Source organism: Cyprinodon tularosa, unplaced genomic scaffold (genome assembly GCF_016077235.1).
Source record: "Cyprinodon tularosa strain WSP-4 unplaced genomic scaffold, ASM1607723v1 ctg849, whole genome shotgun sequence".
Classification (NCBI taxonomy): Eukaryota; Metazoa; Chordata; class Actinopteri; order Cyprinodontiformes; family Cyprinodontidae; genus Cyprinodon; species Cyprinodon tularosa.
Genome location: NW_024039617.1, coordinates 232,444 through 259,782, shown reverse-complemented (window position 1 = coordinate 259,782; position 27,339 = coordinate 232,444). Strand labels below are relative to the sequence as shown.

General features: G+C 44.8%; 1 protein-coding gene across 1 annotated transcript; it reads right to left on the bottom strand.

The window, feature by feature from the left end:
• Nucleotides 1–195: 195 nt before the first annotated feature.
• Nucleotides 196–25,767, bottom strand: slc41a2b (solute carrier family 41 member 2b). Its single transcript, XM_038272935.1, has 11 exons — nt 25,699–25,767; nt 21,738–22,350; nt 20,041–20,148; nt 18,785–18,856; nt 15,931–16,075; nt 15,455–15,601; nt 12,307–12,454; nt 11,482–11,561; nt 10,002–10,133; nt 7,616–7,764; nt 196–741 (listed from the first exon to the last, which is right to left on the bottom strand). The coding sequence occupies exons 2-11, from the start codon at nt 22,269–22,271 to the stop codon at nt 556–558; spliced, it is 1,701 nt and encodes a 566-aa protein (XP_038128863.1). The 5' UTR covers nt 22,272–22,350; nt 25,699–25,767; the 3' UTR covers nt 196–555.
• Between the last annotated feature and the right edge of the window lie 1,572 nt (nt 25,768–27,339).

The following is a 27,339-nucleotide window of genomic DNA, read 5'->3' as shown; positions in this document are numbered from 1 at the left end:
GCCGCAGGAACCGACCCAATAAGAAATAAAAGAAATCTTTCAGGTTTTAACTGATGTTAAGATGTTTGAGGGGAAACAGGCCGACCCATTTGGTTCTGGTTTGGTTCTGTGTTCCTGGATTCTATTCTGGGTTTGGTTCAGTTCTGGGTTCCTGGATTCTATTCTGGGTTTGGTTCAGTTCTGGGTTCCTGGATTCTATTCTGGGTTTGGTTCAGTTCTGGGTTCCTGGATTCTATTCTGGGTTTGGTTCAGTTCTGGGTTCCTGGATTCTATTCTGGGTTTGGTTCAGTTCCTGGTTCCTGCTTTAAGGTTTGCTGCTCATCCAGGTTCAACCTGCCGATGGAAGCAAATGGCAGAAAAACGTTTTTTTCGTGTCCAACCTCCACGAGAAGAAAGTTTGTAAAGTGAAACCCCTTTGGTAGAAAAGGCTGCAAAGGTAAACAATAAAGTCCAGTTTTTATTCGGAGACTGAAGCTAATTAGAAAATAAGGCTGAACTCAGTTCTGAATCATCAGAAGCAAAGCGCCGCCGTCCATCCGGCCGCCGCCCTCCCGCTCAGTCCCCCACGTCGCTGTCGCGGTCCCCGATGAGCCACAGGAAGTAGAAGCTGAGCGCCAGCAGGGCGGTTCCCAGCAGGTCCCCCAGAGCGGTCAGGTAAGGGATGGAGAAGCTGTCGGGGTCTTTGCCGCTGCGCCACATGGAATGAACCATCCAGTCTGCTATGCAGAGCAGCAGCAGCACCTGGGAACAGAGGAAGAGAGGCGGAGCGCCGTCAGCTTCACACACCGAGTCAGAACCTCGCTGATCCACATGGAAATAACATCATTCACGACTTTAGGCCCAAAGAGGAGGAAGGAAAGAGAAATGGAGGAAGCCTGGAGCGTAATGATGCAGACAGGAAGCATTACTGTCCCTGGCCAATATGGAGGCCATCTGCTTCCATTATTGCTGCAAAGAACTGAAACTTTAAAAAACTTCTTCATAAAAAAAAGGCTTTAAGAGTTATTGCCGTTTCCTCAGATTTTTATTTTATCTATTAAACTTTTTGGATTTTTTAAAGATTTTTTATAATTGATCTATTATTCATGTCTTAAATTTTACTAAACGCATTCTTTTCACGTTTTTTTGAGATCTCATTCTCTTCATTTCAAGCCCAATTCAACATTCGCTAAAACATGCTAATACTCGCTAAAACATGCTAATACTCGCTAAAACATGCTAATACTCACTAAAACATGCTAATACTCACTAAAACATGTTAATACTCGCTAAAACATGCTAATACTCGCTAAAACATGCTAATACTCACTAAAACATGCTAATACTCGCTAACATATGTAAAAACTCGCTAACGTCCAACAGACTAATAAAAATGTGACTTTGTTCCTCACTCATAGGAAAGCCTGCCCCCCAGAGGTCAAGTGAACGCGACCTGTAAGGCGGCGTACGCTTTACTAGTTTCTGCCTTTTTCAGGTCAATTTTCCTGTCGTGTTCTGGTCGTGTGAGAGTTTTTTGGATCGTGGCGAGTTCTAGCCTCATGGTGCGTCCTGCAGGGTGGAGCATATGGGGGTAACCAGGGGCGATCATCTTCTAACGACCCCCTCCCCATCAGGAATCTTAAGGTCGGCAGAAAATCAGACGTGTTGAATTCCAGTAATGTCGCCTCCCAACATGGAGAAACCATCAGAAGAAGCAAAGGGGCGGCGGACTGGCGGCCATAAAGTCCAAACAGGATGACATCAGTATGGAGGGAACGTTCTTCCATTATATTGGCGTGGGGGCGATTGGGGGGTGGGGGGGTTTGGGGCGTGCATAAACGGCGTTCCTTCAATCTGTTCCTATTTTTAGTGAACGGTGAACAGATCAGTTTTGAAGTAATGAAGATGTTTTTTTTTCTGGACTCCATTTTTATTTTCATTCCATTTACAAACGGTGTTCTTTGCTTCAGACATTAATGGAACAAATTCCCCCCATAGCTCTAAAACTGGCCTCTGCTTTAGATCAATCTAGAAACAGGCTAATCCTAATCCTAATCCTGTTTGTCTGAAGCAGAATCAGCTCCTGGATGTGAGGAAGGAAACTGATCGATAATAGTTTAGTTTTTTTCTAAAGGCTGCACAGTCAAACGTTCTCTTTCAGTCTGCAGATGCTCCAGCACCAATGGTGGACCTGAACGCAGCTCTATCCTGAACGCAGCTCTACCCTGAACGCAGCTCTACCCTGAACGCAGCTCTACCCTGAACGCAGCTCTACCCTGAACGCAGCTCTATTCTGAACGCAGCTCTATTCTGAACGCAGCTCTATTCTGAACGCACCTCTATCCTGAACGCACCTCTACCCTGAACGCACCTCTACCCTGAACGCACCTCTACCCTGAAAGCAACTCTACCCTGAACGCACCTCTACCCTGAACGCACCTCTACCCTGAACGCACCTCTACCCTGAACGCACCTCTACCCTGAACGCAGCTCTATTCTGAACGCACCTCGATCCTGAACGCAGCTCTATTCTGAACGCACCTCGATCCTGAACGCAGCTCGATCCTGAACGCAGCTCGATCCTGAACGCAGCTCTATCCTGAACGCAGCTCTACTCTGAACGCAGCTCTATCCTGAACGCAGCTCTATCCTGAACGCAGCTCTACTCTGAACGCACCTCTACCCTGAAAGCACCTCTACCCTGAACGCACCTCTACCCTGAACGCACCTCTACCCTGAACGCACCTCTACCCTGAACGCAGCTCTATTCTGAACGCACCTCGATCCTGAACGCAGCTCTATTCTGAACGCACCTCGATCCTGAACGCACCTCGATCCTGAACGCAGCTCGATCCTGAACGCAGCTCGATCCTGAACGCAGCTCTATCCTGAACGCAGCTCTACCCTGAACGCAGCTCTACCCTGAACGCAGCTCTACCCTGAACGCAGCTCTACCCTGAACGCAGCTCTATTCTGAACGCAGCTCTATTCTGAACGCAGCTCTATTCTGAACGCACCTCTATCCTGAACGCACCTCTACCCTGAACGCACCTCTACCCTGAACGCACCTCTACCCTGAAAGCACCTCTACCCTGAACGCGCCTCTACCCTGAACGCGCCTCTACCCTGAACGCACCTCTACCCTGAACGCACCTCTACCCTGAACGCAGCTCTATTCTGAACGCACCTCGATCCTGAACGCAGCTCTATTCTGAACGCACCTCGATCCTGAACGCAGCTCGATCCTGAACGCAGCTCGATCCTGAACGCGGCTCTATCCTGAACGCGGCTCTACTCTGAACGCGGCTCTATCCTGAACGCGGCTCTATCCTGAACGCGGCTCTACTCTGAACGCGGCTCTACTCTGAACGCGGCTCTACCCTGAACGCGGCTCTACCCTGAACGCAGCTCTATTCTGAACGCAGCTCTATTCTGAACGCAGCTCTACCCTGAACGCAGCTCTACCCTGAACGCAGCTCTACCCTGAACGCAGCTCTACCCTGAACGCACCTCTACCCTGAACGCACCTCTACTCTGAACGCACCTCTACCCTGAACGCAGCTCTACCCTGAACGCACCTCTACCCTGAACGCACCTCTACCCTGAACGCAGCTCGATCCTGAACGCAGCTCTATCCTGAACGCACCTCTACCCTGAACGCACCTCTACCCTGAACGCAGCTCGATCCTGAACGCAGCTCGATCCTGAACGCAGCTCTACCCTGAACGCAGCTCTACCCTGAACGCACCTCTACCCTGAACGCACCTCTACCCTGAACGCACCTCTACCCTGAACGCACCTCTACCCTGAACGCACCTCTATCCTGAACGCAGCTCTACCCTGAACGCACCTCTATCCTGAACGCACCTCTATCCTGAACGCAGCTCGATCCTGAACGCAGCTCGATCCTGAACGCAGCTCTACCCTGAACGCAGCTCTACCCTGAACGCAGCTCTACCCTGAACGCACCTCTACCCTGAACGCACCTCTACCCTGAACGCACCTCTACCCTGAACGCACCTCTACCCTGAACGTAGCTCTACCCTGAACGCACCTCTACCCTGAACGCACCTCTATCCTGAACGCACCTCTACCCTGAACGCAGCTCTACCCTGAACGCAGCTCTACCCTGAACGCAGCTCTATCCTGAACGCACCTCTACCCTGAACGCAGCTCGATCCTGAACGCAGCTCTATTCTGAACGCACCTCTATCCTGAACGCACCTCTACCCTTAACGCACCTCTACCCTGAACGCACCTCTACCCTTAACGCACCTCTACCCTGAACGCACCTCTACCCTGAACGCACCTCTACCCTGAACGCACCTCTACCCTGAACGCACCTCTATCCTGAACGCACCTCTACCCTGAACGCACCTCTATCCTGAACGCACCTCTATTCTGAACGCAGCTCTATCCTGAACGCAGCTCTACCCTGAACGCAGCTCTACCCTGAACGCAGCTCTACCCTGAACGCACCTCTATCCTGAACGCACCTCGATCCTGAACGCACCTCTATCCTGAACGCACCTCTATCCTGAACGCACCTCTATCCTGAACGCACCTCTATCCTGAACGCACCTCTACCCTGAACGCACCTCTACCCTGAACGCACCTCTATCCTGAACGCACCTCTATCCTGAACGCACCTCTATCCTGAACGCACCTCTATCCTGAACGCACCTCTATCCTGAACGCACCTCTATCCTGAACGCACCTCTATCCTGAACGCACCTCTATCCTGAACGCACCTCTATCCTGAACGCACCTCTACCCTGAACGCACCTCTATCCTGAACGCACCTCTACCCTGAACGCACCTCTACCCTGAACGCAGCTCTACCCTGAACGCAGCTCTACCCTGAACGCAGCTCTACCCTGAACGCAGCTCTACCCTGAACGCAGCTCTACCCTGAACGCAGCTCTATTCTGAACGCACCTCTATCCTGAACGCACCTCTACCCTGAACGCACCTCTACCCTGAACGCACCTCTATCCTGAACGCACCTCTACCCTGAACGCACCTCTACCCTGAACGCACCTCTACCCTGAACGCAGCTCTACCCTGAACGCAGCTCTACCCTGAACGCAGCTCTACCCTGAACGCACCTCTACCCTGAACGCAGCTCTACCCTGAACGCACCTCTATCCTGAACGCACCTCTACCCTGAACGCAGCTCTACCCTGAACGCAGCTCTACCCTGAACGCACCTCTATCCTGAACGCACCTCTACCCTGAACGCAGCTCTACCCTGAACGCAGCTCTACCCTGAACGCAGCTCTACCCTGAACGCAGCTCTACCCTGAACGCAGCTCTACCCTGAACGCAGCTCTACCCTGAACGCACCTCTATCCTGAACGCACCTCTACCCTGAACGCAGCTCTACCCTGAACGCAGCTCTACCCTGAACGCAGCTCTACCCTGAACGCAGCTCTATCCTGAACGCACCTCTATCCTGAACGCAGCTCTACCCTGAACGCAGCTCTACCCTGAACGCAGCTCTACCCTGAACGCAGCTCTACCCTGAACGCACCTCTACCCTGAACGCACCTCTACCCTGAACGCACCTCTACCCTGAACGCACCTCTACCCTGAACGCAGCTCTACCCTGAACGCACCTCTACCCTGAACGCACCTCTACCCTGAACGCACCTCTACCCTGAACGCAGCTCTACCCTGAACGCACCTCTACCCTGAACGCACCTCTACCCTGAACGTAGCTCTACCCTGAACGTAGCTCTACCCTGAACGCACCTCTATCCTTAACGCACCTCTATCCTTAACGCACCTCTATCCTTAACGCACCTCTATCCTGAATGCACCTCTATCCAGAATGCACCTCTATCCTGAACGCACCTCTATCCTGAACGCACCTCTATCCAGAATGCACCTCTATCCTGAACGCACCTCTATCCTGAACGCACCTCTATCCTGAACGCACCTCTATCCTGAACGCAGCTCGATCCTGAACGCACCTCTATCCTGAACGCACCTCTACCCTGAACGCACCTCTATCCTGAACGCACCTCTATTCTGAACGCAGCTCTATCCTGAACGCACCTCTACCCTGAACGCACCTCTATCCTGAACGCACCTCTATCCTGAACGCACCTCTATCCTGAACGCACCTCTATCCTGAACGCACCTCTATCCTGAACGCACCTCTATCCTGAACGCACCTCTATCCTGAACGCACCTCTATTCTGAACGCAGCTCTATTCTGAACGCACCTCTATCCTGAACGCACCTCTATCCTGAATGCACCTCTATCCTGAACGCACCTCTATCCTGAACGCACCTCTACCCTGAACGCACCTCTATCCTGAACGCACCTCTATCCTGAACGCACCTCTATCCTGAACGCACCTCTATCCTGAACGCACCTCTATCCTGAACGCACCTCTATCCTGAACGCACCTCTACCCTGAACGCACCTCTACCCTGAACGCACCTCTATCCTGAACGCACCTCTATTCTGAACGCAGCTCTATTCTGAACGCAGCTCGATCCTGAACGTAACTCTATTCTGAACGCAGCTCGATCCTGAACGCAGCTCGATCCTGAACGCAGCTCTATTCTGAACGCAGCTCTATTCTGAACGCACCTCTACCCTGAACGCACCTCTATCCTGAACGCACCTCTATCCTGAACGCACCTCTACCCTGAACGCAGCTCTATCCTGAACGCACCTCTACCCTGAACGCACCTCTATCCTGAACGCACCTCTATCCTGAACGCACCTCTATCCTGAACGCACCTCTATCCTGAACGCACCTCTATCCTGAACGCACCTCTATCCTGAACGCACCTCTACCCTGAACGCACCTCTACCCTGAACGCACCTCTATCCTGAACGCACCTCTATCCTGAACGCACCTCTATTCTGAACGCAGCTCTATTCTGAACGCAGCTCGATCCTGAACGTAACTCTATTCTGAACGCAGCTCGATCCTGAACGCAGCTCGATCCTGAACGCAGCTCTATTCTGAACGCAGCTCTATTCTGAACGCACCTCTATCCTGAATGCACCTCTATCCAGAATGCACCTCTATCCTGAACGCACCTCTATCCTGAACGCACCTCTATCCTGAACGCACCTCTATCCTGAACGCACCTCTATCCTGAACGCACCTCTATCCTGAACGCACCTCTATTCTGAACGCAGCTCTATTCTGAACGCAGCTCGATCCTGAACGTAACTCTATTCCGAACGCAGCTCTATCCTGAACGCAGCTCGATCCTGAACGCAGCTCGATCCTGAACGCAGCTCTATTCTGAACGCAGCTCTATTCTGAACGCAGCTCGATCCTGAACGTAACTCTATTCCGAACGCAGCTCTATCCTGAACGCAGCTCGATCCTGAACGCAGCTCTATTCTGAACGCAGCTCTATTCTGAACGCAGCTCGATCCTGAACGCAGCTCTATTCTGCAGCCTGATCAGCATTTAGAGTCAGGGGTCCAGCAGACTCCTGGTAACCTGCAGCAGATCAGGGGAAGGAAAGGAACTCATTCGTCGTTAATTGGCTGAATTAGAGAAAACTAAAAGAAGAGAAATCCCTTCAGATCGGTTAGCAACCATTTAGGTTCAGGATCCCAACATTTCTGAAAGAAACTAAAGACACTTAATGAGCTCACCTGCAGCAGAGCGGCAGCCAGGTAGACGGACATGAAGATGGGGGTGAGGGTGGTGTGGCCGCTCTTCATCAGGTGGATGGTGCAGAGGAAGATCAGGTGGCCGGGGATCGCCAGGAGCAGCAGCACCTGCGCCGAGCGATGATTGGCTCCTGGCCGAGGAAGAGAAGGATGGTTAAAGCTCGCCGGAGGCGGAACACGGCAGAGCCGTCCAGCCGCCGCCGCCATAACTTTATGGACCACAGAAAAATATCAACAGCGGGACTCCATTTAAATGCATCGTTAAATTAATCGACTAAACAGCATTATAAATTCTAAAATAATTTTTGCTCTTAAATCATTAAATAAATGAACCTATAAGATCAATAACACAAATATTTGTATTTTTTAATCCGTTCTTCAGATCATTTCCCTCAGAGATCGACTGATGCAGGGTTTTTAAGGCCAACGTCGATACCGATTATTTTAACCCACTTCCTGATATTCTCTGCTGATATTTTTAGTCTGATTCTTAGAGACGGCCTCTATTTAAACAATAAAAAAGTTCCTGATTTTTCCAACTTTAACATTTAGTAACAAATGGAAGCAAAGAAGAAGAATGACGAGCAGATGGAGGGAGCGGCCATGTTTCCCATTAGCAGGATTTTCAGCCACGGCTGCTGAACAAACGCTGCCTGTCAGATTATTCTCAGTTTGTCCCACTTTGGTTTAATAGAAAGTTTCTGCATCCCTCATTCAAACTATAGATCGGCATAAAATAAACTACAATCTACTCTAAAATCTGAAGTAGATCGTTGAGGCGATGCAGCAGATTGATTACCAGCTTTCCTCCAGAGGCCTGAATGTTTCGTTACCTGCAGGAATAAAGACTTTATTATTAGAAGCTGCAATGATTTCAGCTCCTTTAATCAACATGTTCTTTACTTTTCAGAGCTACGATGATTTCATTTGCCTGGTTTTTGTTTTCTGGGATCATTCAATCCTGCTGGGATATTTTCTCAGTAGAATTAACCGCTTGTTTAATTCTACTGCAAAGTTTATACATTTTATTTTTGTTAAATTGCTTGAAAAGCTTTATTTGCAGCTTAATATCAGTTTTATAAACGACTGTCAAAGTGCAATAATATTAAGTTCTGCATCATTTATTGGAACTGTTGAGTCAAACGACACCAAAATGGAGACAATTAGTTTTCAATGTTTTCAGGTGTTTAAACCTTTTGATCAATTAATTAATTAATTCACTAATTAAAACGTTTTATGTTCTATAATTTAACCGATAGTTGATTTTAAAACTTTTCCAAAACACTTAAGATTAAAAAGTAACAGCAGAGTTAATGTGGCTAAAAAACCGTCAGGAACTGCTGAGTTACTAACTCAGTTACTTTTTAGTAACTAGTAACTAGAACTAGTTACTTTTTATAAGTAGCTGGTTTTTGAATCAAAAATCATTTCTGAATCAAATCTTTAGAATAATTGGATTAATTTTCATCATTAATCTCTAATTTGTCTTAAATTAAACGAATCGCTTTAACTTTTTTAAAGTCGTAGGGAAGCGACTCTTCCAACTGTTGCATTTCCAAAATGTTAATTTCGTCAACCAGGACGATGACGGACATATAATGATGAATATTTTGTTAACGCCCCTTTTTCCCGTGACGATGACGCACAAAAACTGTTTCCAGAAAATAAAAATATGACGAAAATAAAAAGATTGTTTTTCATTAATGAAACTAAGACCAGACGAAATTAACGAGCCGTTGACGAACGGACATTAAAAATGTCATTGTTTATAATTATTTTGTAATTATTAATATAAGCGTTTCTTGAGCTTCATAGATTACATGTTGTTTCCTGTTTGTCCCTGAAAGGCACCCGTAGTCCCAACGAAGGAGAACAGTGGAGGAAGGACGCCCTCAAAGGTCTGCGGCTTCAAAATGGCGGGAAAGAACAAAACGAATCTCAGCGACATCTGAGGCGCCAACATGCCGCCATATGGAAGAAGGTAAGGAACGGGGGGGCAGGTGGAGGTGGGAACGTGTGTGTGTGAAATATGGACAGTATGGTCTGATCAACAGAACATTTATAAACATGTTTAAGCCAGAATGATTTGATATTTAAATATGATTTCAGTTCGACTTTAAAGTGTTAAAATAAATGATGATAATAAAGCAGTTTTTTTCTCAGGCTTCAGTCTCTGGGTTCTCCGCTCTAGTTTCTGCAGATCTGTGTTATTGAAAGGCAGCCATTGTGACTCATGGCTGATCAGTTTTTTAAAGGGGAGGAGTCAGGGTTCAGCAACACGATAGTTTTTCTTTAGCTGAGGAATGATGTCAGACATGTAGATGGACCCTGCCTCTCCACTTCCTGGTCACATGACCTCAGTACTGACCTGAGCCGCAGAAGGTACGGCAGGGGAAGTAGCAGCCCTTGGCCTCGTCGGGGACCTCTCCTGGAGCACAGTGGAAATGCAGGTGGGTGGAGATCCTGCTGGACTGAATGGCCACCAGGTTTCCACCGATACCTGCAACACGACGCTCCATCAGTCAGACTCAAAGAACGGTGAAATGATTCATCTGCAGGTTTATGCGGTTCTGACGCGGTGAGAGGAGGAGTCAGCAGACATGAAGCGCCTTACTGACGGAAAGGAGGCGGAGCTTTGACTAGAAGTCTTTCTGTTACCTTTGTTCTGCTCACAGTTTCAGAATAATTTAAACTTTCTGATTAAAAACACAAGGAAAGTTGAGTGGAAGGAAAAAGTGTAGAAGTAAAACATCAGAACTTCCCCGATATGAGCTGCTTCTGTCCTCCTGATTGGAAGGAAAACCTGAAGCTCATTTAGAAACAGAGTTTAGAGGAGGAGGCTGGATGGAAACTTCTCCTCTGCTCTGGTTTCCAGCAGAACCAGCGCTGAGAAGTTCTGAACTGATGTGGACGTTTATTCCTGACATTACGGTAAACGGAGGGATTATTCAGATTAGATGGAGGCAGTAATTCAGAGCTTAGTCTGGGTTTTCCAGGGATTAATGCTCCTCCAGATCATTTTCACTAACCGATGATCAGCAGGTCGGCTTAATGATCCAAACAGGCAGAAAAACGAGGCTTCAGTCGCGCTTTAAATCCACTAATTAACACATTAAGGTGGTTTATGGTTATTTTTATTATATTTTGACCAAAGAGCTTCCTGCTCTCAGCTTCATCTCTGGTAAAACCGACTTCCACATTCTGTTCGGAAAAAAACAAACTATTTTATAATTGTAAAGTTAATGTTAATATAGAAAAAACAAACTGGTAAATTAAAAGAACTAAAGTTGATATTTAAATCCTATTTTTAGTATTTCTGCAATAAAGGCCTTTGAACAGAATAAGACCAATAATTTTACTTTATTTCAGCTGCAGAAAAATCATTAATTCATTTTATAGAAAATTTATTCTATTTTAGCCAAAAATGGACCTTAGAAAAATGTCTAAGAATGACATAATAGTGAAGAGTTAAAAGATAAACAATAAAATAAAATAATTCATAGATTTGCTCCTTTCCAGTATAAATTGGCCTCGTTAGCAGAAACGATGGAAGCGGTGCAGCTGTAGCAGCCTGTAGCTCAGAGCGGCGTTAGCGGCGATGGCTCAGAGCGGCGTTAGCGGCGATGGTTCAGAGAGGCGTTAGCGGCGATGGCTCAGAGCGGCGTTAGCGGCGATGGCTCAGAGCGGCGTTAGCGGCGATGGCTCAGAGCGGCGTTAGCGGCGATGGCTCAGAGCGGCGTTAGCGGCGATGGCTCAGAGCGGCGTTAGCGGCGATGGTTCAGAGCGGCGTTAGCGGCGATGGTTCAGAGAGGCGTTAGCGGCGATGGCTCAGAGCGGCCGGGACTCACCGCTGACCACTGGGGTGTAAACCACGATGCCGGCCATGGAGGGGTTAGACAACGTTTTATCCAGAATGAGGCCTCCGATACTGAAACACACAACGTCTCTGGATTAGATCTTTAAACTTTAACATCACAGGCAAAGGAAAACCATTCAATAGGAAAAAAACAGTTTTAAGTCTGATGCTTCCTTTGTTTAATAATCCAGTGAATCCAGTGAAGTAATATAGGTTGTCGTTTTATAAGGCTTTAAAATCATTAACTTGAAATAAGGCAAATAAACAAGAACAAAGGAAGTTGATGTTGAAATGAAAGGATTGTTTCCTGGTTTCTCCTCACAGGATAATAATTTTGGATTTTCATTTGTTGCCGCTTCAAATCATCAAAATTAAATGAAATAAACATTTGAATGCATCAGTCTCTGTGCAATGAATAAATATAATGCACAAGTTACACCTTTTGAATGCAATTACTGAAATAAATCAAGTTTTTCAAAATATTCTAATTTACTGGCTTTTACCTGTAGTTACATAAGAGTCATTGATAGGTGTTCAATGTAGATGAAGGAACTGTGCCTCCAACCCGCTGGATAACTGATATTTGCATGTTGTCCTCCCACTATTTTGCCTGATCTGATGATCAGCATGTTTTCCCCATTTTAAGATGCACCTGGGTAGTAGATGAGGTTCCTGGTTTTCATACATGCAGACTTTAGTAGATGGGGTCCTTAGAGCTGCTCTGTTAGCTGAGAACCAACCAGGAACCAAAGGCTGGATGTGAGGAGGCTCCAGGGGTCAAACAGCCCTTCAGGTTCATGTCTCTGCAGAAACCCACCTGCTGATGACCATGGCGGTGATGACCGGCTCCCAGCCGGAGTACAGCAGCGTGCGGCTGGCAGGGTGCTTGGAGGAAATGACCATCCACAGAGGAGTCAGAGACATGAAGGCGGCGCACACCAAAGAAGACACGTAGGGATGAGAGTCTGTGAAGGAGATAAAAATCACATATCGGCTCATGAAAGCAGCCTCCTGCTCACCTCCTGTTACACAATAAAAGCCAATAAACGGCCCCAAAGGTAGAAGAACCTTTTCAAGTCATTCTTAGTTATAAATTATTCTCCAATTAAAGAGCAAAAAGCAAAACATTCAGTAACAAAAACTAATTTATTAGAAATAACTTTGAGTTCTGCTTTCCACATGAATGGTTCTCTGAAGCAGCAATACCTCCTGCTGCCTCGCCTGAACGCTCACAGTGAACACATTCATCCCCATTAAAATGAACAATAATAATAATAATCAGTGCAAACAGCATAAAAACGTCATAGTGTGAGCAACCACTAGGGGGCGCCAGCGTTCCACTAGCAGGCTACAGGATTAGATCTATAAATCATTTCTTTGAATGATAACTATGGCTTACAGATATTTAAAAACACTAAATTCAGTTTACTGTGACAATATTAACGTTATTAAAAGCTAAATGTGAAACAAGCCAATGAGAAAGTGTCCAGCTTCTCTCAGCCTTCAGGCCAGCAGCCTCAAAGTTCAGTCCTGGAGGAATGTTGATCCGGATCATTTACATCTGCTGCTTTCCCAACATCTGAATTAAACCGCTTCATTAGCAGCAAAGCTATGCTAATCAGCTCATGTTGGAGTCGGATGTTTTAAAACAGAGACGCATCTAAAGGCTCCAGGAAAGCAGCCATCAGGGGCGGGGGCCACTGCTCCAAACCGTCTCCAGCATTCATGGAGATGACCGCTGGATGCACAGATATCCAGAAGAGCTTCAACCATGACTGTTTGCCACAGAAGGTCAGCAGCGGCCCTCTCTCTGCATAGCCGTGTGTGAAGCACCACTGGATCTGATGGAGATTCTTTCATTCTTATTTGGCAAAATGTTCATTTGATTTGTGTTGCTAAGGAACCAGGAAGTACTATGGCTGCCAACACTGACCAACCCTTATCTGATTGGCTAAGGAACCAGGAAGTACTATTGCTGCCAACACTGACCAACCCTTATCTGATTGGCTAAGGAACCAGGAAGTACTATGGCTGCCAACACTGACCAACCCTTATCTGATTGGCTAAGGAACCAGGAAGTACTATTGCTGCCAACACTGACCAACCCTTATCTGATTGGCTAAGGAACCAGGAAGTACTATGGCTGCCAACACTGACCAACCCTTATCTGATTGGCTAAGGAACCAGGAAGTACTATTGCTGCCAACACTGACCAACCCTTATCTGATTGGCTAAGGAACCAGGAAGTACTATGGCTGCCAACACTGACCAACCCTGATGTGATTGGCTAAGGAACCAGGAAGTACTATTGCTGCCAACACTGACCAACCCTTATCTGATTGGCTAAGGAACCAGGAAGTACTATGGCTGCCAACACTGACCAACCCTGATGTGTTGCTAAGGAACCAGGAAGTACTATGGCTGCCAACACTGACCAACCCTTATCTGATTGGCTAAGGAACCAGGAAGTACTATGGCTGCCAACACTGACCAACCCTGATGCGATTGGCTAAGGAACCAGGAAGTACTATTGCTGCCAACACTGACCAACCCTTATCTGATTGGCTAAGGAACCAGGAAGTACTATGGCTGCCAACACTGACCAACCCTGATCTGATTGGCTAAGGAACCAGGAAGTACTATGGCTGCTAACACTGACCAACCCTGATGTAATTGGCTAAGGAACCAGGAAGTACTATGGCTGCTAACACTGACCAACCCTGATGTGATTGGCTAAGGAACCAGGAAGTACTATGGCTGCTAACACTGACCAACCCTGATGTGATTGGTTAAGGAACCAGGAAGTACTATGGCTGCTAACACTGACCAACCCTTATCTGATTGGCTAAGGAACCAGGAAGTACTATGGCTGCCAACACTGACCAACCCTGATGTGATTGGCTAAGGAACCAGGAAGTACTATGGCTGCCAACACTGACCAACCCTGATGTGATTGGCTAAGGAACCAGGAAGTACTATGGCTGCTAACACTGACCAACCCTGATGCGATTGGCTAAGGAACCAGGAAGTACTATGGCTGCCAACACTGACCAACCCTTATCTGATTGGCTAAGGAACCAGGAAGTACTATGGCTGCTAACACTGACCAACCCTGATGTGATTGGCTAAGGAACCAGGAAGTACTATGGCTGCCAACACTGACCAACCCTGATGTGATTGGCTAAGGAACCAGGAAGTACTATGGCTGCTAACACTGACCAACCCTGATGCGATTGGCTAAGGAACCAGGAAGTACTATGGCTGCCAACACTGACCAACCCTGATGCGATTGGCTAAGGAACCAGGAAGTACTATGGCTGCCAACACTGACCAACCCTGATGCGATTGGCTAAGGAACCAGGAAGTACTATGGCTGCCAACACTGACCAACCCTTATCTGATTGGCTAAGGAACCAGGAAGTACTATGGCTGCTAACACTGACCAACCCTGATGCGATTGGCTAAGGAACCAGGAAGTACTATGGCTGCCAACACTGACCAACCCTGATGCGATTGGCTAAGGAACCAGGAAGTACTATGGCTGCCAACACTGACGCGATTGTTTGTGATGATTAAATATGTATAGAGATGCAGCTAAAAGCCTCTTACTAGAAGTGAAACCTGTTTGGAAAAACCTCATTCACACTCGGCAAATAAACATCAGTTGATGTAACAGAGTTTACACCGAGCGTGATCCGACTGCACAACAAAGCAACTCTCCAAACTTATCCTTTCTTCACCCGGTTTCCTAAAATATCTGTATTTAAAGTCACTATTAAAATCCCCTCTAGATGCTAAAAACCTGGTTTGCCATATTGTCTCCTTCAGGGAGGTTCAGTTAAAACCAGAGACGTTGCATAATATGTCTGAACTAAATGGTGAGCTAACGAGCGGCACGGCTAAACGAGCAGGGTGAATATTCTGTGGCTGTGAACGGCTGGCGAACGCAGCACTTAGCTACATACCCAGACAGCTGTAGAGGCCCTGGCTTATCCAGGCCAGGATGGCCAGGGTTATGAGGTCACCAAAGCTGGCCGCGATGGGCGTGGCCACGTTGTCGGGATTGATGCCGGTCTTTTTCGAACCCACAATTACCCCGACCATGATGATACCTGAAGGAGGAGGAGGAAGCTGCTGTCAGCACATTGAAGCAAAGCAAGACGGCAGCAGAATTTACTGGATCCAACTGAGCTCTATTTATGGCTTTATCTGTTCTTTCACTAAAGAAACACACAATGAAAAATTAAATAAAAAAATGAAAAATATAGATGATAAAAAATACTAAATTATAAACTATTTAAAAAAAAAACTGTAATCTGAGCAATTTAATTCTAACTAGATTTATAAAAAGCAGATGTTACAGGATGGGCGTGCTGCTGGAGGATAGATTTCCTCGACTTATTAAAATAAAAATAAAACAGTTTGTGCAGGCGGTGTTTACCCTGCAGCATGGAGGCTATGAAGGCCGTGGCCACGCTGCTGGAGCACAGCAGGACCGCATGGCTCATCTGGAACTTCCCCTCTGGGATCCAACCCAGCACTACGGCCGCTACGGCTGCCAGGAATCCCACCACGGTGGCCTGGACCTGGGGGCGGAAAAACACGCGAGCATTAATCAAAACACAGCTGACCTCTTTCTGCAGCGCAGGGCGCAGCGTCCCAGGATCGTTTGTGCTGCTGTTGCACAACCAGGCAAACAAACAAGCCGCCGTCCTGCAGTGACGCATCAGCCTGTGTGTTTAGCGGCGCTGAGGTGGATGATTAGCCACGCCGCTAATGGCCGCTCAGGACAGGAGAAAACAGCTCAGGCAGGTAGAATACGGCAGCATGGCGTCCACGCCACATTACATCCCAGCTGATGATGTCATTACTCTAACCGCGACGATTAGAACAGAAACATCAGTTAATGTGAAAAAATAAAGAAAATCATTTGAAAAATAACAACCATTCAAATCTGTGACTTCCATGATTTAAATAATTTATTATAATAATATAAATTAATGAAACATTTGATTTGCCTTCTGGAGCAATTAGGCTTAAAAGGGGAAATCCTGGTTTAAATATTAAAAAAAATATTCTTTTATATTAAAAAATAATGATACATTTTTTATTATTATTATAATTATGTTTATTTTCTCCTTAATGAAAGAAAATTGATAAGTGACATAAATAACCTTCAAAAAATATCTTTAATGTTGCAGCTAAATCCCTTTAAAATGAGCAGAAAGCATTTTGGCTGTAAAGAAAGATGATGTTCTAAGCCATGAAGATGGAAGCCAGAAAGGATGGCGTGCTGTGGTGGCGCAGCGGTTAGCGCAATGACCCTTAGTCCTCAACGCGGGCGACCAGGGTTGGAATCCAGCCGGCGGTCCTTTACCGCATCACTCTCCCCCTCTCTCACCCAGCTTACTGTCCATAAAACGAACCACTAGTGTTGTAAAAATATATATATATAAAAAAAAGATAATGATGATATTAAATATTTATTGTTAGGGGTGTCCTAACATAACTTTTCATTTCCAATACGTCAGCGATATTCCAGCTTAGACAATAGAACATTACCGATATTGATCTCGCATTAGAATTAATCCACTTTTAGGACTTATTTTATAATGTAGAATGTTAGAAAAGTCTTGATGAAGTAATATTACAAAAAAAGGGAAGAAAAGTCATGAGAAAAAGATGTGTTTGTTTATATCAGCATGAAAAAAGATTTTAGAAGCCGGCCAATAAAATCTGATATGAGTTTTATCGGATCTTCGCTATTTATCGTGTATTTATTGTAAGAATAAAACGTGACCTCATGTCGCTTTGCAGCATCTTTTCATATTCTACTTTTTTTTATAAGCACACCTCAGTATTTAAGCTCAATCATTTTAGTTTAACTTTACAAAGATTATCAGTAGTTTTTGCCTTCATAGAAGTTTTTTCCTTCATTAATATCATTCTATTGTTATTTCTGGTGCAATCTGAGGCCTGATAGCCGCTAATAACCTCCATTTATTGATGGATGATAAGATCTGAGGCGCGGCTGCAAACAGAAACTATTTACTGAGTAAAGAATCAACCTGAGGAGGAACCCATGAGACGATGAACAGGTTCTATAGATTAGAAATATAGATTCTTCATCTGCTGACAGAAGATTTCACCTAAATAGATCCATTAATCCACCATTCAGAAATAATCCCGGAATATTTTCACAGTAACAGGATATGGCAAGCCATTTTGATATGTACTAGTTTTACTGAATATGTATTCCTGATATCTGGAGAAAACATTTTTTCCAATTTCAAACAATTTCCTAATATTTCTGGTCAGCATTTGTATTATTTTGATTATGAAGAAATGGATTTCATGGATCTTAAACACATTTTCAATCAAGCTGATAAACGTCAAAATGGCCACTTAAAATGTATAAACATTTCTATATAAAACTAATTCTTTCTAGAAATTTTTTTACTTTCTGAAATTCAGTTTCTGCTGCTAAAATCTAATTAAGAAAATATATTATTACAGTTCATCCAGGAGTGAGATTTTGATCAGTAGGAATCTAACTTTAATTTTCTGGAGTTTAAGGGTTAAAAATAAAACAATAAAATGGATGTTTACCTGTAAATATTTACACATTTAAGATCAATTATTAAGAATTTAAATCCCAATATTGTCTAGTAAAATATAGCAGAATATGACTGAATGGATTTTTATCTTAAACTCCTAATCTATTATAGATGAAACGTTTAGAGCACCAACAGGCCGAGTTCCAGAACGTAGGATAAGATTGGCTTCACGCCTAAATATCGGCTGAAATGAAGGGAATCGAGGCGGATCGGTCGGCCGGCTGATTGATCGGTGCATCGATAGGTTCGGAAAAAAAATTCCCCAAGTTAGAAACAACTTCTAGAACAAACAAAATTCAAACAGAGGAGGAAACCTCAGACCAAAATCTAAAACTCCTCATCGCCGCTAAGCAAACTGTCTCTATGGTGAGACAAGGTGGCGGCAGTGTCATGCTGCCGGGGTAGCTTCGTTAAAACCAAGATGGCAGCTGGTCGAAGAACGCGAGAAGATAAATGAAGCAAAACGACGACGTCAAACATCCATCCAGGCTACAAGCAGGACGAGCTTAACGGATTCAGGAGGGAAGAAAACAAAAGCATGCCACACTTTTCAGATTTTATTCTTTAAAAATAAAGAAAATAAAAAGTTCAAACCAACGTCTATCAGAACAGATGGAAGCAGGTTGCTGTAAAGTTATTAGCAGAATAAACCTGAAGCAGCAGCGTGTGGATAATTACCTGCTTCAGCGCCAGATTCCCGATGATCAGATTCCACTTCTCGATGGGCGAGTCCATCTTCCCAACGTTCACCTGGACGACAAAAACATCCACGAGTCACAGAGCTGCTAGCAGCGGCTGTCAGAGCTCATCGTTTTACATCAGATCGGTTAATATGGAGCGAATTCTGGTGCATTTTGGTTCAAGCTAAGAAACAATAAAACTTTTAGGCCCTGAAATCTGAAAAAAACACAATCGAGAAAATAATTTAATTCAAAAAAGTGTTTTTAGAGGAACTTTGCTGCTTTCTCAGATTTGTTTTATTTATTTTCAAAATAAATATTTCCTCATTTAAAATTTTATTTTTTCCTTTTTTTTAAATTCTTTCTCAATTTTGTTTCTCAGATTGATAGATTTGTGGTTTCTGGTCAGGAAGGAGCGTTTGAAGTGAAAACAGTTAGATCTATAAAACGTAACTTCAAACAAATTAATCATTAAAGCTGAAAAAATTTATAAAAAATACAATTTGGAAATAAAAAAAAATCTAGAAAAAAAATTGCTTTAAAATAAAAATGGACAAAAACATGAAAGGAAAATTAATAAATCAAATAAAAATCGTAGAAAACAGAAAACATTTTTTATTCAGAATGCATCAGATTATTTTGGACGGTTTTGTTTTTTCCAAATTTGAATTTAAAATGTTTTTTTTTCTGAATTTCTATTTAAAAATTTCCACATTAAAAGCATCAAAGTTGACTCCTGAGCAGCAGCAGGGTTACAGTTAACCCTGAACTGCTGCCTACAGGATATAAATACAGAATCTAGATATTCTAGATCTATAGTTACATGCTATATAAACATACTATCTATAGAACATAGCTATACGGCATATAGACAGTAGACTGTGTGTTTAGGAGGAGAGCTGTCCTTGCAAAGCATTGTGGGATATATCTGCTCTCCTAGTGACCACAGATGATCACCAGGTGCATTGTGGGAAATTTTGAGTCCACTCCTTTTTCGTCTGGAGGCGATGGAACACAGATTCAAAATGGCGGAACTTAAATTCAGACGCAGTCTTTGGTCAAACATCACTGATGTCCTGATTGTGGGAAGAATGCGACTAGAGGTGGAGCACAAGTAATGGTGAAAAAGTGAACTCTGTCTTCCTGTCCCTCTGTTTTAAAAGCTCTGCTTTCCCAGCAGCCATGATCCATCCGCCTCCCTCTGACTGCAGCTTTTTACTGGATAATCAAAGGAAGCCGCTGTGGGAAACTTACGGCGGTGGAGAGCCTGGAGGCCAGCGTCATCTCCAGGTTCCCCTTCAGGCCCAGCAGAGCAGGAACCAGGATGAAGATCTCAGTGATCTTGGTGAAGGCATCCCAGTGCTGCGGGGAAAAACAAAGAGTCAAACATCTGACCTCGTCCCGCTCTGACATTCAGCACCCGTCAGATAAGAGCCGGTCGCCGGGGGCCGAGTCAACATAGATAACGGACGGCGGCGTGTTTGACGATCTGAGCGACGCTCCGCCTGCTCACTAAACTCACATTATATTAACAAAAGCAGCGATAAACCAGCGGAAGCCTTGGTTCCTCCTGGTTTTAATGTTTATCAGCTCTGCTGGCCCGCACTGATGCCAGCAGGGGCCAGGGGCCTGGGGCCCCTCCTCTCCAGCCTGATAAAAATGGGCCGGCTGATACTTTGCTTAATATCGTCTGATTGGTCCATTTAATCAGCCATTCATTTCCTCCCTTTGACTTTCATGGTTAACGTTTTATTCTTTCATAGACGTTTAATTAACGGAAAAAAAATAGAATTAATGCAAATTTAACGACATAAACTGGTTTCTGCATCATTTTCAGCCAAAGTTAAGAAGAACAGCTTAAAAACTTTCTGCTTTTTTTTTTAACTGTTGGGTTTTATAAATGAGAGAAACTAAAATTTAAAACAAACTGAAGAAGAAACAAACATGGATGCAATAAATAAACCTGAAAATATCTTCATTCACCTGGAAAACCTGAATCCTGGTTGATCTTCACTGAAACATCAGCAGAAATAAATAAAAACTACATTTAATTTATAGAGCAGAAAAATTAAAAAATAAAACAGTATTAGTTGATCAAAGATCAGATCGATGCGACATCATCGATCTGATCGGGAATCATCCGATTCTCTCTGTGAATTTCAAAATAAAAGCCTATCTTAAAGATGGAGATGTGGATCTCTGCTTTTATTCTGTGCTGATGTGATCGGATTATTGATTATGGGGAGAATTTTGTGCCATTATTAGCGCAAAAACATAAATGGAGATCTAAAAAAAAATAAAAAAATATCCAGAAATGAAACTTTGATAAATTTCTTACTGAAGAAAAGTTTGTTTTTAGTTTAAAATTTATGTTTTTTTTTTTTTTACAGAATATGATTTTTTTTCCATGTATTTGAAAACATTTTCTCATCATTTTTCTCTTTATTCCTGTTGGTTTGCTGAACGTTAGCGGCGACTTTATTGGTCAACAGCGAACTTTAAATGATCTTTAAACACAATTTGAAAAGAAGGCAATTTGTTAAACTGTCTGAAAAAGAAAAATATATTATCTATAAATATATTATCTGTAATAAAGATTCTGAAAAAAATCAAGTTTGATCAAATAATATATTAAAAAATTTATGAGAAAATAAAATGTTTTTTTCTCAGACTCAAAGTTTTGCTTCTGGATTTAAGTTCCTCCATTTTTTCTTTACAAAAAGTTTTCTTTGCAACAATAATGGAACAAATTCCCCCCATAGGTCAATCCTTATCAGATTTTGCTCTGGACTTTGACTAGGCCATCCCCACACATGCAGGATTCCTTGTCCACGCCGTGCGGCGTTTACACTGAGAATCGAATCGACATCAGCCGCTCTTTGAGGGGTCAGCGAGGATAAAAGCAAGCCGCACTTTTCAGAGAGACGTTTTAAACCGTGCGTCTGGTTTACCTGAACAATATCCAGCACCATTCCGGCCGACACCGTCCCAAAGCCAGCCAGGAGGAAAGGCACCACGATCTGCAGAGTCATGGCCAGCGGCGACTCTTTGGGCATGTTTGACGCCCCGGGCCCCGCTGCTTCCTGCTCATCCTCTTCCTGCTCGTCGCTGGCGTCCTCCCCGGACAGCCTCCACTCCGCCAGCATGGGCTCCGCCTCGGAGCAGCCCCCGTCTCCACAGTCGGTCAGAGTCAGGGAGGACCGGGAGGTGCGCTCCAGGATGCGCCTGCCGTCAGCGTGAGGCGCTTCCTGTCTGTAGCCGTTCTGAAGCGAGCTGGCGTCGCCTTTTCCTCCCAGGTCAACCATGGCTAATCGATCCTCCTGCAGTTTGCCGTAACCCGTCGGAACCATGGTTTGGAAAATGGAGCCGAGACGAAGCGAGGGTCCGTGTTTGAGGGGGAGAGCGCTCCATCCGCCGCTCATACGCACCGTCAGGCTAGAGCCCAGGGATTCCCCTAAGGCTCCTGCTAAGCTCTTCATGCTCATGGCGGCCTCTAGGATTGCAGCGTCTCATCTCTCCTCATCGCCGCTCAGAACCAGGAGAAGGCGGAGCGGCTCCGGCTCGCTGGGACGCAGACAACAACAAAACGGTTAAAAATGCACAGAATAAAACAACATGAAAGTCTGCATAACGACTAGAGGTTCGCTTTTTTGTTATGGAGCTGTAGCACAGATCATGACCCTGCCACCACCGTGCTCCAGCACTCTGTCTTAGGGGCCATTCTAAGCTGCCATGAGTCAAAAAGTTTGATCTTTTTAATCCTTATTTGGTCGTTCAGCAGCAAAGACTCAAAGTTACCATTTTCTTTCCAACTCTGAACTTTGATCAGCTGTTTCAGGTTTAAAAACGCTTCATCGGATGTTTGGTTCCAGATGTTTAGTTCCTGATGTTCGGTTCCTGATGTTTGGTTCCTGATGTTCGGTTCCGGATGTTCGGTTCCTGATGTTCGGTTCCTGATGTTCGGTTCCTGATGTTCGGTTCCTGATGTTCGGTTCCTGATGTTCGGTTCCTGATGTTCGGTTCCTGATGTTCGGTTCCTGATGTTTAGTTCCTGATGTTCGGTTCCTGATGTTTGGTTCCTGATGTTCGGTTCCTGATGTTTAGTTCCTGATGTTCGGTTCCTGATGTTCGGTTCCTGATGTTCGGTTCCTGATGTTCGGTTCCTGATGTTCGGTTCCTGATGTTCGGTTCCTGATGTTTAGTTCCTGATGTTCGGTTCCTGATGTTTGGTTCCTGATGTTCGGTTCCTGATGTTTAGTTCCTGATGTTCGGTTCCTGATGTTCGGTTCCGGATGTTCGGTTCCGGATGTTTGGTTCCAGATGTTTAGTTCCTGATGTTCGGTTCCTGATGTTTGGTTCATGATGATCGGTTCCGGATGTTCGGTTCCTGATGTTCGGTTCCGGATGTTCGGTTCCTGATGTTCGGTTCCTGGTTGTTCGGTTCCTGATGTTCGGTTCCTGATGTTTGGTTCCTGATGTTCGGTTCCTGATGTTTAGTTCCTGATGTTTGGTTCCTGATGTTCGGTTCCGGATGTTCGGTTCCGGATGTTTGGTTCCTGATGTTCGGTTCCTGATGTTTAGTTCCTGATGTTCAGTTCCTGATGTTCGGTTCCTGATGTTCGGTTCCTGGTTGTTCGGTTCCTGATGTTCGGTTCCTGATGTTTGGTTCCTGATGTTCGGTTCCTGATGTTTAGTTCCTGATGTTCAGTTCCTGATGTTCGGTTCCTGATGTTCGGTTCCTGGTTGTTCGGTTCCTGATGTTCGGTTCCTGATGTTTGGTTCCTGATGTTCGGTTCCTGATGTTTAGTTCCTGATGTTCAGTTCCTGATGTTCGGTTCCGGATGTTCGGTTCCGGATGTTTGGTTCCAGATGTTTGGTTCCTGATGTTCGGTTCCTGATGTTTGGTTCATGATGTTCGGTTCCGGATGTTCGGTTCCTGATGTTCGGTTCCGGATGTTCGGTTCCTGATGTTCGGTTCCTGGTTGTTCGGTTCCTGATGTTCGGTTCCTGATGTTTGGTTCCTGATGTTCGGTTCCTGATGTTTGGTTCCAGATGTTTAGTTCCTGATGTTCGGTTCCTGATGTTTGGTTCATGATGTTCGGTTCCGGATGTTCGGTTCCTGATGTTCGGTTCCGGATGTTCGGTTCCTGATGTTCGGTTCCTGGTTGTTCGGTTCCTGATGTTCGGTTCCTGATGTTTGGTTCCTGATGTTCGGTTCCTGATGTTTAGTTCCTGATGTTTGGTTCCTGATGTTCGGTTCCGGATGTTCGGTTCCGGATGTTTGGTTCCTGATGTTCGGTTCCTGATGTTTAGTTCCTGATGTTCAGTTCCTGATGTTCGGTTCCTGATGTTCGGTTCCTGGTTGTTCGGTTCCTGATGTTCGGTTCCTGATGTTTGGTTCCTGATGTTCGGTTCCTGATGTTTAGTTCCTGATGTTCAGTTCCTGATGTTCGGTTCCTGATGTTCGGTTCCTGGTTGTTCGGTTCCTGATGTTCGGTTCCTGATGTTTGGTTCCTGATGTTCGGTTCCTGATGTTTAGTTCCTGATGTTCAGTTCCTGATGTTCGGTTCCGGATGTTCGGTTCCGGATGTTTGGTTCCAGATGTTTGGTTCCTGATGTTCGGTTCCTGATGTTTGGTTCATGATGTTCGGTTCCGGATGTTCGGTTCCTGATGTTCGGTTCCGGATGTTCGGTTCCTGATGTTCGGTTCCTGGTTGTTCGGTTCCTGATGTTCGGTTCCTGATGTTTGGTTCCTGATGTTCGGTTCCTGATGTTTGGTTCCAGATGTTTAGTTCCTGATGTTCGGTTCCTGATGTTTGGTTCATGATGTTCGGTTCCGGATGTTCGGTTCCTGATGTTCGGTTCCGGATGTTCGGTTCCTGATGTTCGGTTCCTGGTTGTTCGGTTCCTGATGTTCGGTTCCTGATGTTTGGTTCCTGATGTTCGGTTCCTGATGTTTGGTTCCAGATGTTTAGTTCCTGATGTTCGGTTCCTGATGTTTGGTTCATGATGTTCGGTTCCGGATGTTCGGTTCCTGATGTTCGGTTCCGGATGTTCGGTTCCTGATGTTCGGTTCCTGATGTTTGGTTCCTGATGTTCGGTTCCTGATGTTTGGTTCCTGATGTTCGGTTCCTGATGTTTGGTTCCTGATGTTCGGTTCCTGATGTTCGGTTCCGGATGTTTAGTTCAGGATGTTTAGTTCCTGATGTTCGGTTCCTGATGTTTAGTTCCTGATGTTCGGTTCCTGATGTTTAGTTCCTGATGTTTGGTTCCGGATCTCCTGTACAAATGTCCCTTGTTGACAGACGAGCCTCCCTTCATTTTCAGACTTCTTTTCTGATAATCAGGCGGTAAAACCAGTCAGTCAGAGGAGGAGGATCAGCTGGAAACTGATGTTTACAGACTTTAAGCTGGAAAAGAAGAAACTCTCAAACTTTCTGTTTCTTCTCCAGTTGATCATTAAAATGCTTAAAGTTATAAAATAGGATTAAAGGTTAATAATCGAAAAGCTGCTTTTATAATCAGATTCTTGGCAACATTTTTCACCCAGTAGATGATTAGAGAGGAATTTCAGCTCAGAATCATTTTCTCTGATATTTAAAGATTATTTTAACCAGTTTTACTCTTTAAATGTTGAAGCAGATTCTGAGAATCGGTTCAACCGTCAATGATCACAGAAAAGCAGTTAGTTTGTTTACAGGCAGGAAAGAAAGAGGCTAGCAGCTGTTAGCAGGTTAGCATCAGCTAGCTAGCTGCTAACAGAGGGAAAACAGTTAGACAGCAGCTCTTCTCCGCGCCTCTTTCATTAAATCTTGTCCAGTTCGGTCCAACAGACTTTAATAAATGATCCTTAGATCTGATATTTAGTTAGTTTTGGTTATTTGTTGTTTTTTCTGTGTTTCCAGGACTTACCTGTTCGCCACAGAGGAGAGATGCAGAACAGACAGCAGTGCCAACAAAGATCGTCACTGAAACAGGAGCGATGACTCGCTGTGGAAATACAGCAAGAGGTGCAGCTGCAAACGCGGCCAGCAGGGGGCGGTGCTGCTGGGAAACTGGCTCCTGCAAAAATTCAATCTGACATTTTTTCCTTGAAACAGACGTAAAAAAAAAAAACTAGATTTAAGCGGACAGGAAAGGGAATTTGCAGATGGAATAAGATGATTTATGTTTAGATTTAAAGTGCATTGAATCTACAGCAGCTATTTCCCTTTAAAATCTTCCTTCCTCTGGCAGATTATGTCATTTTTCTGCTCAGTTTAAAGGCAAACACGTTGAATTTAAATAAGTTTACATTTTTTAGTTTTACTCCTGAACCAGAGATTGGATTGAGGGGATCCGTTCTGGTGGCTTCAGGATCTGGTCTGTGCTGTTCCAGATGATGGTTCTATTCAGAGCCTGATCTGCAGCTTCACTGCAGCCGGATGAGGATCAGTGCCTCCGAATGTTTAAGGCGTGAGGGGAAGATGGAGATGGATAGGCGGATTGGTGCGACGTCTGTTGTGAAGCGTGCGATATACTGGTCTGTTGTGGTGAAGAGAGAGCTGAGCCAAAAAGCAAAGCTCTGGATTTACCGCTCCATCTACGTTCCTCCTCTCATCTATGGTCATGAGCTTTGGGTCATGACCGAAAGAAGGAGATTCCGGATCCAAGCGGCTGAAATGTGTGCCTGGGCTCTCACTTAGAGACAGGGGGAGGAGCTCAGTCATCCAGGGAGGACTCAGAGTAGAGCCGCTGCTCCTCCACATCGAGAGGAGCCAGTTGAGGTGGAATCTGGTTAGGATGCCTCCTGGACGTCTCCCTGGTGAGGAGTTCTGGCCACGCCCCCTCCCAGGTGCTCTGACGCCATGACACTAACCAGCTGTACCGAGCTGCTGTTCACTAGCGACCTGATTGATCCCTTTCACATAATTTTCTCTTTAAACTCCTGTTTTAACAAAGATTTCATCAGTTTTACTCATTTTAATTCTGAATTGATTTAAATGGATCATTTTCATTTCAAATGTTTCTGAATCATAAATATAGATTCAAGTCATTTTCCAAAGAATATCTTTATTTTATCTTTTGTTTTTTTTCCACTTTAATAAAACTAAGAATTTCACCTTTTTTAACGAACCATAGAAGCACTTAAAGCAAGATATAAAAAGACTTTATTTCAATATTTACAGTGCAGCTTTCAGTTCAGGGGCCAGAGGCAGTTCTATAGGGGCCCCGTGTTGCCCCCCGTTTAGAACCGCCCTGGGGGGCTGGCAGAAACCACCAGCCAGCTGGTGGTTTCTGCTCTTTATCAGTTCATATTTCTGCATCTTATCTGTTTTATACTGATGATGCATCAATTTAGAGCAAAATAACCAGATTAACCTTTAAGGACAGAAACGGATCTACTTCATGAGGAAACTTGGTTTTCTATCTGCAGTGGAAAAGGGAGATACTGCAAATGCATCAGGGGCCTTAATCTCTTATATTTCAGATTTAAATTCCAAATAACGTCATATATAAAAATAACATTTTTAACATGAGTTTCTGAAGTCATAAACATTTTATTAAAATATA

Coding starts and splice junctions, on each gene's coding strand:
- slc41a2b (XM_038272935.1), bottom strand. CDS start 22,271: ATGAGCATGAAGAGCTTAGCAGGAGCCTTAGGGGAATCCCTGGGCTCT. Junction 16,076..18,784: donor GGAATCTGGCGCTGAAGCAG/GTAATTATCCAC, acceptor TTCCGCCCCCAG/GTCCAGGCCACCGTGGTGGG. Junction 11,562..12,306: donor ACCGCCATGGTCATCAGCAG/GTGGGTTTCTGC, acceptor TGTGTGTTTCAG/TATCGGAGGCCTCATTCTGG.